This window comes from Scyliorhinus canicula, chromosome 6 (assembly GCF_902713615.1).
Source record: "Scyliorhinus canicula chromosome 6, sScyCan1.1, whole genome shotgun sequence".
In the NCBI taxonomy this organism is placed as follows: domain Eukaryota; kingdom Metazoa; phylum Chordata; class Chondrichthyes; order Carcharhiniformes; family Scyliorhinidae; genus Scyliorhinus; species Scyliorhinus canicula.
In genome coordinates this window covers 182888464-182905790 of record NC_052151.1, presented here as the reverse complement: position 1 = coordinate 182905790, position 17327 = coordinate 182888464, and the positions used below count along the sequence as shown (strand labels likewise).

Sequence of the window (17327 nt, the reverse complement as noted above, 5' to 3'; positions counted from 1 at the left end):
AAAAAATAATACTTTCATTAGGGTATTTGCAAGTTTTTATAATAATAACAATGACATAAACCCGATACAATAATCATTTCCACCCCCATCACATTTTAATTTTCCCCGAGAAAGTCGACGAACGGCTGCCACCCTAGGTGAACCCTAACATTGATCCTCTTAAGGCAAACTTTATTTTCTCGAGACGGAGAAACCCAGCCGTCACTAACCCAGGTCTCTACACTCGGGGGGGGGGGGGGGGGGGGGGGGGGGGGGGGGGGTTCGCGTCCCTCCACATTAAAAGGTCCGTCTCCGGGCTACCAGGGAGGCAAAGGCCAAGACGTCGGCTTCTTTCACCCCCTGAACTCCTGGGTCTTCTGACACTCCAAAGATCACTACCTCTGGACTCAGCACCATCCGTGTTTTTAGTACCGTGGACACTGCCTTAGTGAAATCCTGCCAAAACCCTCTGAGCTTCGGACATGCCCAAAACATGTGGACATGCTAGGCTTCCTGCGCATCTCACACACCTGTCCTCTACCCAAAAAAACTTGCTCATCCGGGCCACCATCCTTGCCTGGTGGACTACCTTGAATTGTATCAGGCTACGCCTGGCACATGATGAGGATGTATTAACCCTGCTTAGGGCATCCGCCTCTATTTCTTCTCCTAGCTCGTCCTACCACTTGCCCTTGAGCTCCTCCGCCGGAGTTTCCTCCCCCTCCAAAAGTTCCTGCTACCTTCCCCTCTCCCACCCAGGTACCGGAGACTACTCTATCCTGTATCCCACATGGCGGAGGCAGTGGGAAGGCCGGAACCTGCTTTCTCCAGAAGTCTCGCATCTGCAAATACCTAAACCTGCTGGCAATTCAAATTTATCCTCCAAGGCTTTCAAGCTGGGGAAGCTCCCGTCTAAAAATAGATCCCCCATCCTCTTAATTCCTGCCCTTTGCCATCTCCGGAACCCACCATCCAGCCTACTCTGTACAATCCGATCATTATTGTAAATTGCGGTCCAAACCGATGCTCCCTCCACTCTCTTACATCTCCTCCACTGCCCCCAGATTCTCAGGGCCGCCACCACCACCGGACTTGTGGAGTACCGGGCCGGCGAGAACAGAAGAGGTGCCGTTATCAGTGCTCCCAAACATGTGTCTTCACATGACGCCGCCTCCATCCGCTCCCACACTGATCCCTCCCCCGCTACCCACTTCCTAATCATGTCTATATTAGCCACCCAGCAGTACTTGCAAAAGTTCGGCAACGCCAACCCAGTAGTAACTGCAAACTTTCGGCAGCCCCAACCCACCCTCCCCCCGACTGCGCTCCAGCAATACTTCCTTCACTCGCGGGGTTTTACCCACCCACACAAAGCCCAAAATAACCTTATTCACCGGCTTGAAAAAGGCCTTGGGGTGAAGATGGGGAGGCACTGAAAGACGAACAGAAATCTGGGGAGGACCGTCATTTTCACAGTCTACCCTCCTTGCCAGTGATAGTGGAAGCATGTCCCATCTCTTAAAGTCCTCTTTCATTTGTTCTGTGAGCCGGGATAGGTTTAAAATGTGCCTCCCATTCCCAGGCCACCTGGATTCCCAGTTATCGGAAGCTCTTTCCTACCATTCTAAACGGCAGCTCTCCCAGTCTCTTCTCACGTCCTCTTGCACGGATCGCGAACATCTAGCTTTTCCCCATCTTCGATTTATTCCCTGACAAAATTACCAAATTCCCCAAAGATAATTTCCCATGCCCTCCAACGGGTCTGAAATATACAAGATCAGGTAATTTGCGTGGAGCGTGACCTGGTACTTCAACGACCTCAGCCTGTTCGTATGAACACTCACTACCGGTGCCTGCTAGAGCCACGGCACCCAGTCAATGAAGCCCTCACCAAACCCAAACCTTCCCAGCGCCTCCCACAGGTAATGCCATTCCACCCAATCAAAAGCCTTTTCTGCATCCATCGCCTTCCCTCCTTCTGAAGGCATCATAATAACATTTAAAAGCCTTTGGACATTGGCCTTGAGTTGCCTGCCCTTTACAAATTCCGTCTGGTCTTCCCCTGTCACCCCCGGGATACAGTCCTCTATCCTTGTGACCAGTATCTTAGCCAGCAGTTTGGCATCCACATTCAGTAGAGAAATTGGCCTGTATGACCCGCATTGCTCCAGATCCTTCTCCTGTTAGGATCAATGAAATCGATGCCTGCGACATTGTTGGGGGGAGGACTCCCTTCTCTCTTGCTTCATTAAATGTCCTCACCAGCAGTGGGCTCAATATCTCTGAGAACTTCATATAGAATTCCACCAGGTAGGCATCCGGCCCCGGGGCCTTGCCTGACTGCATGCCCTCCAGCCCCTCGATTATTTCCTCAATTACAATTGGGGCTCCCAGCCCCTCCACCAGATCCTCATCCACCCTCGGAAACCTCAACTGACCCAAAAACTGCCTCATCCCCTCCACCCCAGCCGGGGGTTCCGACTCATATAATTTACTGTAAAAGTCCTTAAACACCTCATTCACCCCCACTGGGTCCAGGACCGTATTCCCACCTCTACTCTTTACTCTCCCTTTCCAGGTAGTTCTGGATGGACTTGTTCACATGGCCACAGATCGTTTCGTCTGCTAACAACCCCACATCCAGTCCCCACTGCGGGCATTGCCCTCTCTCCACACTAACCCGTAGATCCACCCAATGTGGGGCATGATCCAACACTGCGATTGCCGAGTACTCGGTATCCACCACCCCCGGCATTAGAGCCCTGCTCAGAAAAAAAAGTCGATCCGAGAGTATACCTGGTGGACATGGGAGAAAAAAGAAAACCCCTTCGCCCTTGGCTGTGCAAACCTCCATGGGTCTACTCTCCCCATCTGTTCCATAAACCCCTTCAATTCCTTTCCTGGATTTTGACCAGTCCAATTCCGGATCAAGGACTATATTAAAATATCCTCTCATAATCAAGTTATATGAATCTTAAGTCTGGGATCTTACCAAATTCCACATCGTCTCAATTCGGAGCATCTATGTTCATGAGTACCACCCGCACCCCCTCCAGCTACCTGCCCCCCCCCCATGTCTGACACGATTCTCCCTGCCTCGAATGCCACTCGTTTGTTGATCAAGATCGCTAACCCCTGTGGTCTTCGAGTCCAGCCCTGAGTGTAATACTTGGCCAACCCACTCCTTTCTCAATCTAATCTGGTCTATAACCTCTCGGTGTGTCTCCTGTAGCCGACTAGCCATCACCCTTTTTAGGCCAGCCTCCAACTCGCGCACCCGGCCTCCTCGAGCCCCCCCCTCAGGCATTCGCCGTCCTCGACCTCACATTTGTCCCCTAGTAACAGTTCCTCCCCGGTCAGCAAAGCAGCCCCCCACCCCCCAGTAACAGCACTTTTAACCCAACCCCCATATCGAGCTCCAGCTTAACACCTGCTCACCCCCCACTGTGCTGCTGTGAGTCAGCTGACCCAAGCTGACTTGATAGCTCCTACCCATGGCACCAAGCAGTCTGTCTCCCCATTGTGTTCTCCCCTCTCCCCCTCACTTGGATAAACATATTGAAAGCATCACATTCCCTAGAACACAAACATCTGAAAAAGTGAAAAAAAAGCCACAGAACAAAAACAAACCCAGAAACTCTAACTTTGTCCCAGTAGGACAAAGTTAACTTTAGCTATTAAAGGGCAGCACGGTGGCCTAGTGGTTAGCACAACCGCCTCACGGCGCTGAGGTCCCAGGTTCGATCCCGGCTCTGGGTCACTGTCTGTGTTGAGTTTGCACATTCTCCCCGTGTCTGCGTGGGTTTCGCCCCCACAACCCAAAAATGTGCAGAGTAGGTGGATTGGCTACACTAAATTGCCCCTTAATAGAAAAAATAATTGGGTAATCTAAATTTATAAAAAAAAAACTTTAGCTATTAAAACAGTCACTTATTGCACGTAACACTACTTATTCCAGCACAAAAGTGATTTACAGCAAATCGCCACTACAGTACTGTCCAAGGCTTTGTCTTTTAGTTCACCTCCAGATTTTTTTCCTTGATGAAAGTCCATCCATCATCTGGTGTTTCAAAGTAAAAGTCCCGTTCCTCATGTGTGACCCACAGAGGGACTGGGTACAACATCCCAAACTTCACCCCCTTCTTAAACAGGGCCGTTTGTGCCCGATTAAACCCAGCTCGCCTCTTGGCCAAATCCACGCTCAGGTCCTGATAAATACGTAGCTCACGGTTCTCCCACCTGCTGCTCCATTCTTTCTTAGCCCACCGCAGAACGTGTTCCTTGTCCAGGAATTGGTGTAAACGTACCACCATCGCCCTCGGTGCCTCGTTCGTTCGGGGCTTCTTCACAAGGGCTCAGTGCGTTCTATCCACTTCCGGGGGCCGATGGGAACGTCTCAGCCCCCATCAACTTCTCCAGCATGATCGTCACATCGGCCCTCGCATCCGATCCTCACTGCCTTCAGGGAGGCTGACGATTCTCAGGTTCTGCCTCCTGGACCTGTTCTCCCAGTCCTCCAACTTCTCCTGCATTCTTTTGTGGCGGTCATTCATCATCCCCACCTTGGTCTCCAGCACGGTTATGTATTCCTCGTGCTCAGACACCTATTTCTCCCCCTCCTGGATCGCTCTCCCGTGGGTCTCTTGATTCTGCACCACCTGATCAATCGAAACCTTAAATCGGGTCCAGCATGCCCTTCTTAAGCTTGGCAAAGCAATCTTCAAAAACACTTCACCAGCTGCTCCGTCGACCACTGTGCCACCTCCCCACGGCCCTGACTCTCCACCATGCTTTCCTGCATTGCCGCTCTGCTTGCGTCTTCCTTATAGTACTTTGTCTTCACACACGGTCACTTCTGGTCCAATTCTCTAGACACCGGAGGGGTATTTCTCCTGACCGTCTCGCTCTCCACCAATTCATCCAATAAAATCCGGAAAAAACTGGGGGGAGGGGAAAAGGTCCAAAAGTCCGTCACAGGCGGACCTCCTACTCCATGGCCGCCACCGGAAGTCCCTAAAATGGAAATATTTTGCTTATTTCCCCACTGTCATATTAATCAGGGTTACGGCCAAGTTTTTGCAGAGCTCTCCAGATGCTCACTGAACACAGGCATGAACCTAATATAAGAGGGTGCAGATCAGCCATGATTATGGGTAACAGTGTTTAGCACTGCTGCCTCACAGTGCCAGGAACCCGGGTTCAATTCCGGCCTCAGGTAGTTGTGTGGGTGTGGAGTTTGCATTTTCTGCCCGTGTCTGCGTGTGTTTACTCTGGGTGCTCCTGTTTCCTCCCATAGGCAAAAGATGTGTAGGTTAGGTGGATTGGCCATGATAAATCGCCCCTTCGTGCCCAAATGATTAGGTGGGGTTACGGGGATAGGGTGGGCTTAAGTAGGGTCCTCTTTCCTAGGGCTGGTGCAGACTTGATGGGCTGAATGGCCTCCTGCATTCTATCTACTTGATTTTTGAAACAGGCTCAAGGGCTGAATGGCCTATTTCTGTTGCTGTGACCTCGCGCAGCAGAATAATTGAGCAGCGGTTTAGTCAAATGATTGGGTGTAATGTGGTTTCTCATTACTGCCATCCAGATGGTTGATATACTGTAGGTACAATGTAGAGATCCAAATAATTGTTAACTGCGTGGAGTGCTCATTTACCAAACATTGCAATTTAAATTTGACTACTTTTGGAAAGCTTTATTTGACCGGAGGGTAGAGTTGCTTAGCTACTCATTTGGTTGGTGGTGCTCCTCAGGTTTGTGTGTGCAGTCAGATTTATAAATACTTATTAATTTTTTTGCAAATTGGTGTATTTGACTGCCTCGGCTTCTTTAAAGAGTCAAGTGCAAATCTGCAGTTTGTAGGAATGAATGCTGCATTTTCATCTCCTAATTGCATCTTTGAATTTGTGTATTCACCTGAGGCAGGAGCAGTGCTCCGAAAGCTAGTGTTTGAAACAAACCTGTTGGACTTTAACCTGGTGTTGTAAGACTTCTTACTGTGATCTCCTAAGAAGCAAGAGAATCCAACATCGCCATCTGCTGCCATACAATTGTACTGCAACATTTTCCAGTATTTTAAAAATACCCCTGAAAAAATGATTTGCATTATCGAATCTAAAAATTAGTATCAGTTCATCGTACTGTAACATTCCCAACAGTTTTGTGCAACAAAAAATGACTCTTTAGTATTTCATTGGTTGTGATGGTCTCTTGTTCTGACTCCAATTCTCTTTATTTGACTCTAGGAAGTGGAGCTGTCCCAAAGAAAAAGGATCCTTTGACGCACACAAGCAATTCCCTCCCTCGTTCCAAGTACACAGCAAAAATCACTTCCCCAGGACAGCGGGGTCATCAGAGGGCTCAGAGCCACAGTGGAATCTCCAATGGTGCTGGGACTTCACGAACACCTCAGCCCAGTACCTCAGCTGCCAAGGTAACAAAATAGAGCATTGTTCTTGCCTGGTCTTTGTCCTGGTCATGCGCATCTATAATCTCCATACTGTTTACCGACCAGCCAGCCTGATTCATTAATGAGATCTTGGAGGATAATAGAGTTCCCAGGACTAGAATTATTTTCTGCTTGGCTCTGGGGAGCTTTGTAATTCTGCATCTGTCAGGTTACCTTGGCTGCATTCGTACTCTACAGATGAGCCTCATAGTTTAGTTATGAAAAGAAGCAGAGTGCCAGGTTAGACCAAACATATAGCCTTGTGAGTTGCAGACGGTGCAACAGTAAGTTTGAACTAAAACCATTTGATGACAGTACGAAGACTTCTGACAAAAGAGGTGGAATCAGTGGACATAATTGAGTAAAGTGGACAAAAGTAGAAGACTGGCTAGTGGGTGGGTACATGGCATGTCTGGAAGGAGACGGGCTATAAACTGGGAGAGATTATGGTAGTGGATAGCAGGAGGACACTGAGAAGTAGACAGTACGAGGTGGAGTCTGCCCAGATGCTCAGTTGGTTAAACTCGGTGTGCAGGTGGATACATCCCCCGAGGTACTCGAGCCTCGGCTGTTGCCAAATTGAGCACATTTCTCAGCAACTTGATTTGGCTATATTTACACTGAGTGAGCAAGTCAAACCTGGCTGGTCAATCCACTGTGTAGTGTTAATGTTTTATAAACCATCAAGCCTTTATAAGTTGACTTTCAATTTTTAATTCACTCGATCAGTAGCACTTCAAAATTTTGACTTGACATTTTGATGTTCCTGCCATCGACGACATTGACTTTGCTTCAGTTTGACGATTCTGTTGTCTTCAAATTAGTAGCCTGCCTTGATATTTGACTGCTATTGGGTGTTAAAGGAATTGGACCATTCAGTTAAACTGTGTATTTAACTAGGTGATTGCTTCAGTTTAATTATGTGAGCTCAAAGAGACTTGGAGCCCAGGAAGAGTTATTCAGCCCGTCCTACATGTGTTGGCTCTTTGCGAGAGCCGTCCAATATTGTCACTCCTCTGTTCTTTACTTATACCCCTGCAAATCTTTCCTTGCTAAAGCATATATCTAGCTGGTCAAGCTTTGTGCCAATTTCAGTCTTGTCCTTGCTGACCTGAATTCCATTTGTATTTTTGATTTGCTCCATTTTAAACAAAACCGAATAGATGCGGCTCACTCTGTAAATTAGGCTTCGGGTGCCCTCATGAACTGTGAAAGAAAAACTCAGGCACCTTGTGACATATCCTCTAGGACCTGTGATTGAGACACAGGCTGGAATCTTACTGCTGCTTTCTGGGGAATTTCCAGCAGTCATATGTTGTGACCTACAGAAGCAAAAACTGCTTCCGTTGCTCGCATGGAATAACTTGCACTTTAAAGAAATGCAGTTAACTTTCCCTTGTTGTCTTTCTAAATTATTTTTGTGTTCCAGTGCTTTTTCCAGCTGTTCGGCAAGAATTCTGGAGAAAGGTTTACTTTTTGGAGAATTCTTTACTTTTAAATGATAGATTTCGCGTCTATCACAGTTTGGGATAGAAGAGAGAAACAAAAAGCTTGCAATTCCCAAGTGTCATCCACAACCTCAGGACATCCAAGTGCCTTACTTTTGAATCTAGTCACTGTTTTCATAGAATTTACAGTGCAGGAGGCCAGTCAGCCCATCGAATCTGCACCGCCCCCTAGAAAGAGCACCGCACTTAAGCCCACACCTCCACCCTATCCCAGTAACCCTAGCTAACTTTTTTTGGACACTTGAGGGCAATTTATCATGGCCAATCCACCTAACCTGCACATCTTTAGACTGTGGGAGGAAACTGGAGCACACGGAGGAAACCCACGCAGACACAGGGACAACATGCTGACTCCGCACAGTGACCCAAGCCGGGAATCGATCCTGATGCTGTGAGGCAACAGTGCTAACCATTGTGCTACCATGCCACCCTCCTCTTTCTAGCCCCACTGTTAGAAAGGGGGGTGTTGAGTTACGGGTATAGGGTGGAAACGTGGGTTTGAGTAGGGTGATCATTGCTCGGCACAACATCGAGGGCCGAAGGGCCTGTTCTGTGCTGTACTGTTCTATATATTCTGTATGCAAACAAAACAGCCAGTTTGAATACAGAACGAGGAGGTTTTTTTTTATATTAGAGAATCAGGTTAGCACTCTGCTCTTCCAATAGTGCCAATAGAACGTAAGAAGGGCTATATAATGGAAGATCTCATTAGTCTTTAAAAAAAAATCACTAAAACGTGCTGGAGCACCTTCTCCGCAGCAAGGAGACATGTCAACTACAACTAATTCTTTTTTTTAAATGTTTTATTAAAGTTTTCATTTTATACAATATAAAATAAACAAATCTGTGGAGACCAAATCGAAATCTGCAAAAGCCCAACATTACCAATCGCCACCCCCCTTTTTGTTATTTTGAAATATTTTCTATTGACATTTTTGCATGTTGTACACTACACAGGGTAACTGTGCCGTTACTCTGTACATATGAATTTCCGTTGTGACCAACACAGTGCTTCTCTCGAGAGTCCCCACCCTATTTCTGTCCCTAGATCCTCCTCCCATTTTTCCCGAGTTTCGTCCAGTGGGGAGTGTCCTTTCTGAAGGTCGTCCGTTCAAGTTTCGTCCAGACTCTCTGCATCCAGTAACTCTTCCAGCATTGTGCATTTTGGGGTTAATGGTCGTTTCCTTGCAGAGAGTTTTTGATGTCGTAGTTTGTTTCCCTTTGGTAGGTGCAGTCCCTCCAACAGCTCCTCCAAGGTCGCTAGTCTATCATCCATGCAAAAGGCCCTTAACCGTCAGTGTGCCCTGGGACTGTCTCCACCTCTTGAAGGTGGTGCAAACCTATGGTTGCTACAGATAGGGGCAGGGATGGATATATTGGTCAGCCCGACATCTTGCCTCACCTGGTTCCAAGTTCTGAGGTCCGCTACCACCACTGGGCTTGTGGAGTGTTTTGCTGGCAGGGATGGGAGTGTTGCCGTGGTGAAGGCCTGGAGAGGACTCCCCCATCTGCACCCATTCCGTGTTTGGGTCCTTTACCCATCCCCTCCCTCTTTCCGCTGTGGCTGCTCAATGGTAGTATTGTTAGCTCAGGAGGGCCAGGGCCCCCATGTTCTCCTTTGTAGTAACGTTTTGGGGATTTTGGGACTCTCTCACACAAACGCCATAATCCTATTTATTGAATGGAAAAAGACCTTGGGGATGTAGATCAGTAGGGATCTGAACAGGTAGAGGAACCTGGGCAGTGCGTTCATTTTGATCGTCTGCAGCCTCTCTGCCAGGGAAAGCGGGAGTACATCCCATTTCTGTAGATCCTTTTTGACTTCCTCTGGCAGACTGGTCATGTTCCACTTGTGGACCTGTGTCCAGTGGTAAGCAATCTGGATCCCCAGGTAGTGGAATTTGCTTTGGGCTATTTTAAATGGTAGGCCCTCCAGCTCTGCCCCTCTCCCTCTCAAGTTCACCGGGAGAACTTCGCTTTTGCCCAGGTTGAGTGTGTAGCCTGAGAAGGCTCTGAACTCTCCTGGGAACTTCCATTTTTTCCTTCATGCTGCTCTGCTGGTCTGAGATGTAGAGGAGCAGGTCATCTGCATAGAGTTACACTCTGTGCGCTCTCGCGTACACACACGCACACACACGCACACACGAGCGGGAACAGTGGGCATCCCTGCCTTGTGCATCTGTGTAGCTGGAAGTTTTCAGAGCTGGTGGCATTGGTCCATAAGCTCGCTGTGGGGTGTTGTATAGGAGTTTCACCCATGAGGTGAACCCTGTCCCTAGTCCAAATCGCGCTAATACCTCCATGAGGTTTTTCCACTCTACTGTGTCAAAGGCCTTTTCTGCATCCAGGGAGACGATCACCTCTTGTGTTCTCCCTCCAGATTGGTCATTAACACGTTCAGCAGACGCCTGATGTCCAAGGGCTGGTGCAGACTCGATGGGCTGAATCCCTCAGCCTCTCTTCCCCCCCTCCCCAATTCCATTGATCCTTCTGGCCCCAAGAGCTCTATCCAGCTCCTTCTTGAAAACATACAATGTTTTGGCCTCAACAGCTTTCTGCAGTAGAAAATTCCACAGGCTGACCACTCTCTGGGTGAAGAAATTTCTCTTGATCTCTGTCCTAAATGGTCCACCCCGTATCTTCAGGGGGTTGGGGGCCTGGCCATGGAGGGATTTGCAATTGGAAGCCTTCAGTTTTGAGAGTTTCACAACTGTGTTGCTTTGACAATTTATTTGACGTGCTGAAAGATTTCCCTTTTTGCAGGCCACGGGTACAAAAAGCACTACCAGACCAAACAAACCTACCACTCCTGTTGCAACTCCCCGGAAGAAGAAGGATTTGAAAAATTTTCGAAATGTCGATAGTAAGCTGGCAAACCTCATCCTGAATGAAGTAGTGGACAGGTAACTGTGTCATATGGCATCAATTTGAGCTTCATTGTACATGAGGGCAGAAAATAAAAAGTCCATTTGCATTCTAAACTTTGAGAAGTATCCAGCTCCTTCTCTTACTCCTACAACCAATGAAAGGTGAAGCTTTGGCCATGCCTGGTATTTTGTACCGTGCATCACTCCAGAGACTTAGTCACATCATCCAGACTGGCACCTCAGTGCAGTGCTGAGGGAGTGCAGCACTGGCAGAGATGCCATCTTTCGGATAAGTTAAACTGAGGCCCTATTTAACCTCTGAAGTAGTTAGAAAGATGCTACGGTACTACTCAAAGAAGAGCAGTGGCTTTTCTTTGCTGTTGATGATACCGGGTATTTATAGCATGATCTCCCAGGATGGATCTGTCGCAGGCAAGGTTTATTGCCCTTTCACAGATTAGTGGGAATTGATTCACACTCCGGGTTACTAGTTCAGTCACGGTTTTTCAAAAGCATTACTCCCCAAAATAAAAGCAAATTACTGTGGAAGCTGGAATCTGAAACAAAAGCAGAAATTCAGGACAGTATCAGCGGATCTGACAGCAATTGTAGAGAGAGGACGGAGCTATCGTTTCAAGTCTGGATGACTTGTGTCCAAATCTCCTCAAAATAATCCGTTCACTGTTTGCACCAGTTTAACTTGAGTGATTTGAAAAACACCTGTTGAAAATATTTTTACAAGTTCTACAAAATGGTCTCCAAGCTGCTTTCCAGGATAACTGGGCTACGATTCAACTACAAACCTGTGTTCATGGGATTTTTCCCTCAAACTGGTACCTGCAGTTGCTCTGAACTTTGCGGATGAATTTACCTGTATTAAATCCCTACTCTTCTATCATTTTAAATAAATAAATTTAGAGTACCCAATTCATTTTTTCCAACGAAAGGGCAATTTAGCGTGGCCAATCCACCTACCCTGCATATCTTTGGGTTGTGGGGGCGAAACCCACGCAAACACGGGGAGAATGTGCAAACTCCACACGGACAGTGACCCAGAGCCGGGATCGAACCTGGGACCTCGACGCCGAGATGCAGCAGTGCTAACCACTGCGCCTCCATGCTGCCCTCCTTCCCTTCTATCAAGAACGCATTTCCTCCCTGTCTTTACCCAAGTAACTGTTCACTTGTGCTGTATGAGAGAGGTCATAAAATTTGTGCTGTATTAGAGCGGTCATAAAATTTGTGATCAGGAGATGAAACCCTATTTATTGTTTACCTCTTCTCTCTTGCGCGCCCCCCCACCCACCCCACCAAGATTTTAGAATTAGTCATTGATCATGGGATTTTGCTTGTTTGTCTCGCTGTGTTGTGCCCTCTGGTGTATTAGCCCCTTCAACCGCTGGGAACCCTGCAGGTTTTAGCCCTAATTTTACTTATAGCCTGTTCGTATCGATGGTCACCAGTGTGAGCTTTGTGAGTGACCAGCAGAGTACATGTACTATCTCATTAAGCAATGTGGCAAATAGAGGAAAAATTTAGATGATTTGTTTTACTATGAAATCTTGCAACATGTGCTTTGTGTGCTTGGTTTACATAAATTAAATCATCTGTTTCCTAATAGTGTGAGATAATATTCTAGTGGGTATATTGGGACTAAGGGGGTGAAGGGGGAGGTTTGGGCCTGTATTTCAGAGGCATAGGTACAGTCTGACTGCATCAAACAATAATTGCAAAAAAAAGTGTCAGCAAGGCCCCAGCTGAGACTAGCTGAATTGATGGAAAACATAATGTTTATTTTTAAACAGTGCACAGTCGGTCCGTTTCGAAGATATTGCTGGGCAGGAGCTGGCAAAACAGGCTTTGCAGGAGATAGTCATTCTTCCATCTCTCAGGCCTGAGGTAAGCCCAGTTCATGTATCTGAGAATCTTTGCGGTGCTTGTTGGTCTTTGTCTTCTGGGTTTGTATTTTGTTGAAATTTTACATGCTTCAAGTTGGGCCTTCTTAAACTTTCCCACTTGAGCCATCTGCTGTTAGGAAGGGTTTGGAGCAAGTGCTAAGTGAGACTCCCTCCCTATTAGCCCTACCTGATCAGTGCTACCCCTGCTGTGGTCTCTTTTTTGTTTTATTTCCCACACTAGTAGTTCCAACGTCTCTGAGGTAGAATGGCTGGTGTAATGTCATACTCATTCCCACCCAAAATCTGTACAAAATCAGTGACCTTGACTCTTACAGGCCATTATTCTTAAAGTATTTTCAAAGTGTTATAAACTTGTGACTGTTGATATTTAAAGACAAACTAATCTGAACACCCTGTAATTAATTGACTGATTGAGAATGCACCAAGAATTTTGCACTTTACAACAAAAGCAAACTTTATTGTATATCAAAAATAGTTGAGCACTCTTAACATAGCATATAAATATGTATGCTATGCTCTCAGTTCTACTTTTTACTTCCCCACAAAAGTTCCCTTATTTTAGAAATTCTTGGAAGGTTCATTCACTATTCTGGGACCAACACAAAAGGTATGTCACAGCTCTCTGGAATTTACATTGATTAATTTTTCAGCTATTCCTCTGAGGTAAGTTCTACGGGGGTTCTTAACTTTGCTCTTCGGCTACGTGACCCTCCACCTTTTCCTTTACTGATGACTCTGCTCCTTGTTACGTTGCTAGCAGATCTAAACACCTTCCCACAGCTTCCAAGTTGACTCTGTTGACTTGCTTTATGCCACAAGGCTCTGAGAACCACTGCCTGCAAGCTGGGACTAATCTGCCAGCTGGGACTAATCTGCCAGCTGCTTTTCTCAAAATCCAAACTTCGATACAGCCCCACCCATGATTCATGCAGTGGACGATGAAGGTTCTCTGCTTGAAATCAATATCTTGCTATCACCTCTTGGCTCTCACTGCAGTGGGCGGCGGCCCTCAGCAAAGCTACAACTGACCGTGTGTTCCCAAACTGTTTCTCAGCTAACGCACACAAATAAACTTAAAACAGTCTTCCTAATCAAGACTCCTGAATTATCTCTGTGGTAATGTGCCATGCTTTAGGATGATTCAACCAGAAATGGAAACAAATTATTTTCATTTCAACATAACTCTTTGATTTTGCAAACCATATGAATGATTTATTTCTCTAATGGTGTTTTACGACCCTCTTTTCCATAAGTGGTAACATTTAGCCTCTTTTATGGAGATAATGGTAGACAGTCTGACTCTACAAAGTGGTCCAGAAACGGGTCATTCATTGTTCAAGTGTTTATACTTTCTAAATCCATCCTGAAGAGAAGTGTAGGTTAGCGGGTAACTCATTAACTCCAAGCTTGAATTGCATTTACTTCAGGGTTGTTTCAGTTGTTCTGGTACCTCTACTAGGCTGACATCTACCTGATAATGTGCACAATTGTCCGACTATCTCCTACACACAATAAAAAGTACAAATTACACAGCAATAACATGCTTGCTGATGTTTATTTTGAGTTACACCAGGGTTACTCAGCTCCTGACCTCATTACAACTTTGGTCCAAACATGAGCAAAAGAGCCAAACTCAAGTGGAGAGATAAGTATGGCTGCCCTTTGTGACTGAACAAATGTGGCATCGAGGAGCCCTAGCAAAACTGGAGACATGGGGAATCAGAAGGGGGCTCTCCCTTGGTTGGAGTCATGCCAGGCACAAAGGAAGACAGTTGTGGTTTTTGGAAGTCAATCATCTCAGTTCAAGGACATCACTACAGGAGCTCCTGTGCAAAACCATCTTCAGCTGCTTCATCAATGACTTTCTCTCCATCATAAAGTCAGAAGTCGGGCTGTTCACTGATTTTGTTCAGCACCTCCTTGGATACTGAGGCAGTCCGTGTCCATATGTAGCGACATAGTGAGACCTGGACAAGGTTCCGGCGTGGGCTGTTGCAAAGTTGCACTCGCGTCACGCAAGTTAATATCGGGTAGGCCATGATCTTAGGAATGGCAGAACAGATGCAAAAGGCCAAATGACCTACTCCTGCTCCTAATTCCTTTGTTCGTGTGTACAGTACAGGTGATGACCATCTCCAACAGGAGAGAATTCAACTATCACCCCATCACATTCAATATCATTACGTTGCTGAATCCCCCACTGTCAACATCCTGGGGGTTGCCATTGACCAGAAGCTGAATTGGACCAGCCATTTAAATACTGTGGCTACAAAAACAGGTTAGAAGTTGGGAATTCTTTGGCGAGTAACTCACTTTCTGGCTCTCCAAAGCCTGTCTACCATTTACAAGTCTGGAGTGTGATGGAATACTCTGCCCTTGCCTGGATGAGTGCAGCTCCATTCACAAAGCTTGATATCATCCAGGACAAAGCTCGCTTGATTGGCACCCCATCCACCACCTTCAAGATTTACACCCTACACCACTGACTCTCAGTGACAGCAGTGGATACTGTCATGTGGACGTACCTTTAAGAAATGGGTGTTTATCAAATACCTGCAGTGATGTTAGTGTGTGGGTGGAGCTGGGCTGTCTTTCTTTTACTTTTGTTTTGAGCTGAAAAGCTGCTTTGTGGCTCAATTCTTGGTTTTGCTTTCAGTGTTGGAGAGCTGCATTCAAAGTAAGAAGATGTTCTGATCTCTCTCTACAAGCTAAAGAATGTCTTCAGCTCACTGATGATTTCAAAGTAATACCTGTAGAGAATTTAAACCTGCTGTCTTTGTTAAAAAGGGTTTAACTTATGGATGTTGCTAGGAAAGGTATTAAGGGTTATTAAGGTATTAAGAATATTGTATCTGTGGGGTTACGTGTGTTGGTAGTTGATAAGATGTTTATAACATGTTAACTGGGTTTATAGAATAAACATTGTTTTGTTTTTTAAATACTTAAGGCCTCTGTTGCATAACACCTGGACAGTGGACCCTTGTGCTCCCCATAACCAAAATCTATTAAAAGTTGTGGGTCAGGTGAAGAACAAAGAGCCTTTGGTGTGTTTGTCCATAGATCTCTGAAGACAGAAGGGCAGGTTAATAATGGAGTGATGAAAAAGTCATACGGGACACTCGCTTTTGTCAATCTGGGCATAGATTACAAAAACAGGGAGGTCATGATGGAACTGTATAGAACTTTGGTGAGGCCATAGCTGGAGTACTGTGTGCAATTCTGGTCGTCATGTTATAGAAAGAATGTAATTGCACTGGAGAGGGGGCGGAGAAGATTCACCAGAATATTGCCTGGGATGGAAGATTTCAGGTATAAAGAGAGGTTTGATAGGCTTGGGTTGTTTTCTCTGGAGCAGAGAAGACTGAGGGGTGACCTGATTGAGGTGTCCAAGATAATGAGGGACATGGACAGGGTGAATAGGGAGCAGCTGTTCCCCTTTGAAGGGTCAATTATGAGGGGAACACAAGTTCAAAGTCAGAGGTGGGAGGTTCAGTGGGGATTTGAGGAAAATTATTTTTACCCAGAGTGCTAACGGTCTGGAATGCACTGCCTGGGAGGGTGGGGGAGGTGGGGGATGCCTTACATCCTTTAAAAAGTTTCTGGATGAGCACTTGGCACGTCATAACCTTCAAGGCAATGGGCCAAGTGCTGGCAACTGGGTTTTGGTGGGCAGGTCAGGGCCTTTTGTGCATCGGTGCAGACTCGATGAGCCAAAGGGCCTCTTCTGCACTTGAGTATTCTGTGAGTGGTGTGAATGTTACTTGTCAGCTCAAGGCTCGATATTGTCCTGGATTTGCTGCACGGACTGCTTCAGTATCTGAGGAGTCACGACTGCAGTCTTCTGCGAACATCCCCACTTCTGACCTTCGGATGGGTTGGAGGTCATTGATGAAGCAGCTGAAGAAGGTTGGATCTAGGATACTACCCTGAGAAACTCCTACAGAAATGTCCTGGAGCTGAAATGTTTGACCTCCAACCACCACAAACCATTTCCTTTTGTGCCAGCTATGACTCCAACCAGCAGAGGGGTTTTCCACTGATTCCCATTGACTCCAAGTTTGCCAGGTCTCCTTGATGCCATACTTGGTCAGATATGGCCTTGATGACAAGGTGTGAAGGACAGTTATTCTCACCTCCTCTGGCATTCATCTTATTTTCCCATGTTTGAACCAAAACTGTAATGAGGTCAGGAGCTGAGTGACCCTGGCCGAACCCAAACCGAGTGTTCCTGAGCAGGTTATCGTTGAGAAAATGACACTTTATAACGCTATTGATGACTCCTTCCAACACTTTACTAATGAGAGTAGATTGATGGGGTGGTGATTGGTCAGGTTGGCCTTGTTCTGTTTCTTGTGCACAGGACATGCTGGGGCAATTTTCCACATTGCCGGGTAGATGGCAGTATCAGTATTGTAGCTGGAACAGCTTGGCTAGGGATGTGGTAAATTCTGAAGCATGAGTCTTCAGTCCTGTTGTCGGAATATTTTTAGAGCACATAGCCGCTACTGTATCCCATGCCTTCAGCTGGTCTTGCTGTCATGTGGAGTGAATCGAATTGACTGAAGACTGGTATTTGTGATGCTGGGGGACCTCTGAAGCAGACAAG

At 46.5% G+C, this 17327-nt stretch overlaps 1 protein-coding gene across 2 annotated transcripts in view; it reads left to right on the top strand.

Annotated features, from left to right (window-relative positions):
• The window catches only part of spast (spastin), an 82369-nt gene that overhangs the window by 22256 nt on the left and 42786 nt on the right, over positions 1–17327 (top strand). For both annotated transcript variants that reach the window (XM_038800591.1, XM_038800592.1), the window contains 3 exons: positions 6225–6412; positions 10699–10838; positions 12608–12701. In XM_038800591.1, coding sequence (XP_038656519.1) covers positions 6225–6412; positions 10699–10838; positions 12608–12701 — 422 coding nt within the window. The remainder of the gene's footprint in view (positions 1–6224; positions 6413–10698; positions 10839–12607; positions 12702–17327) is intronic.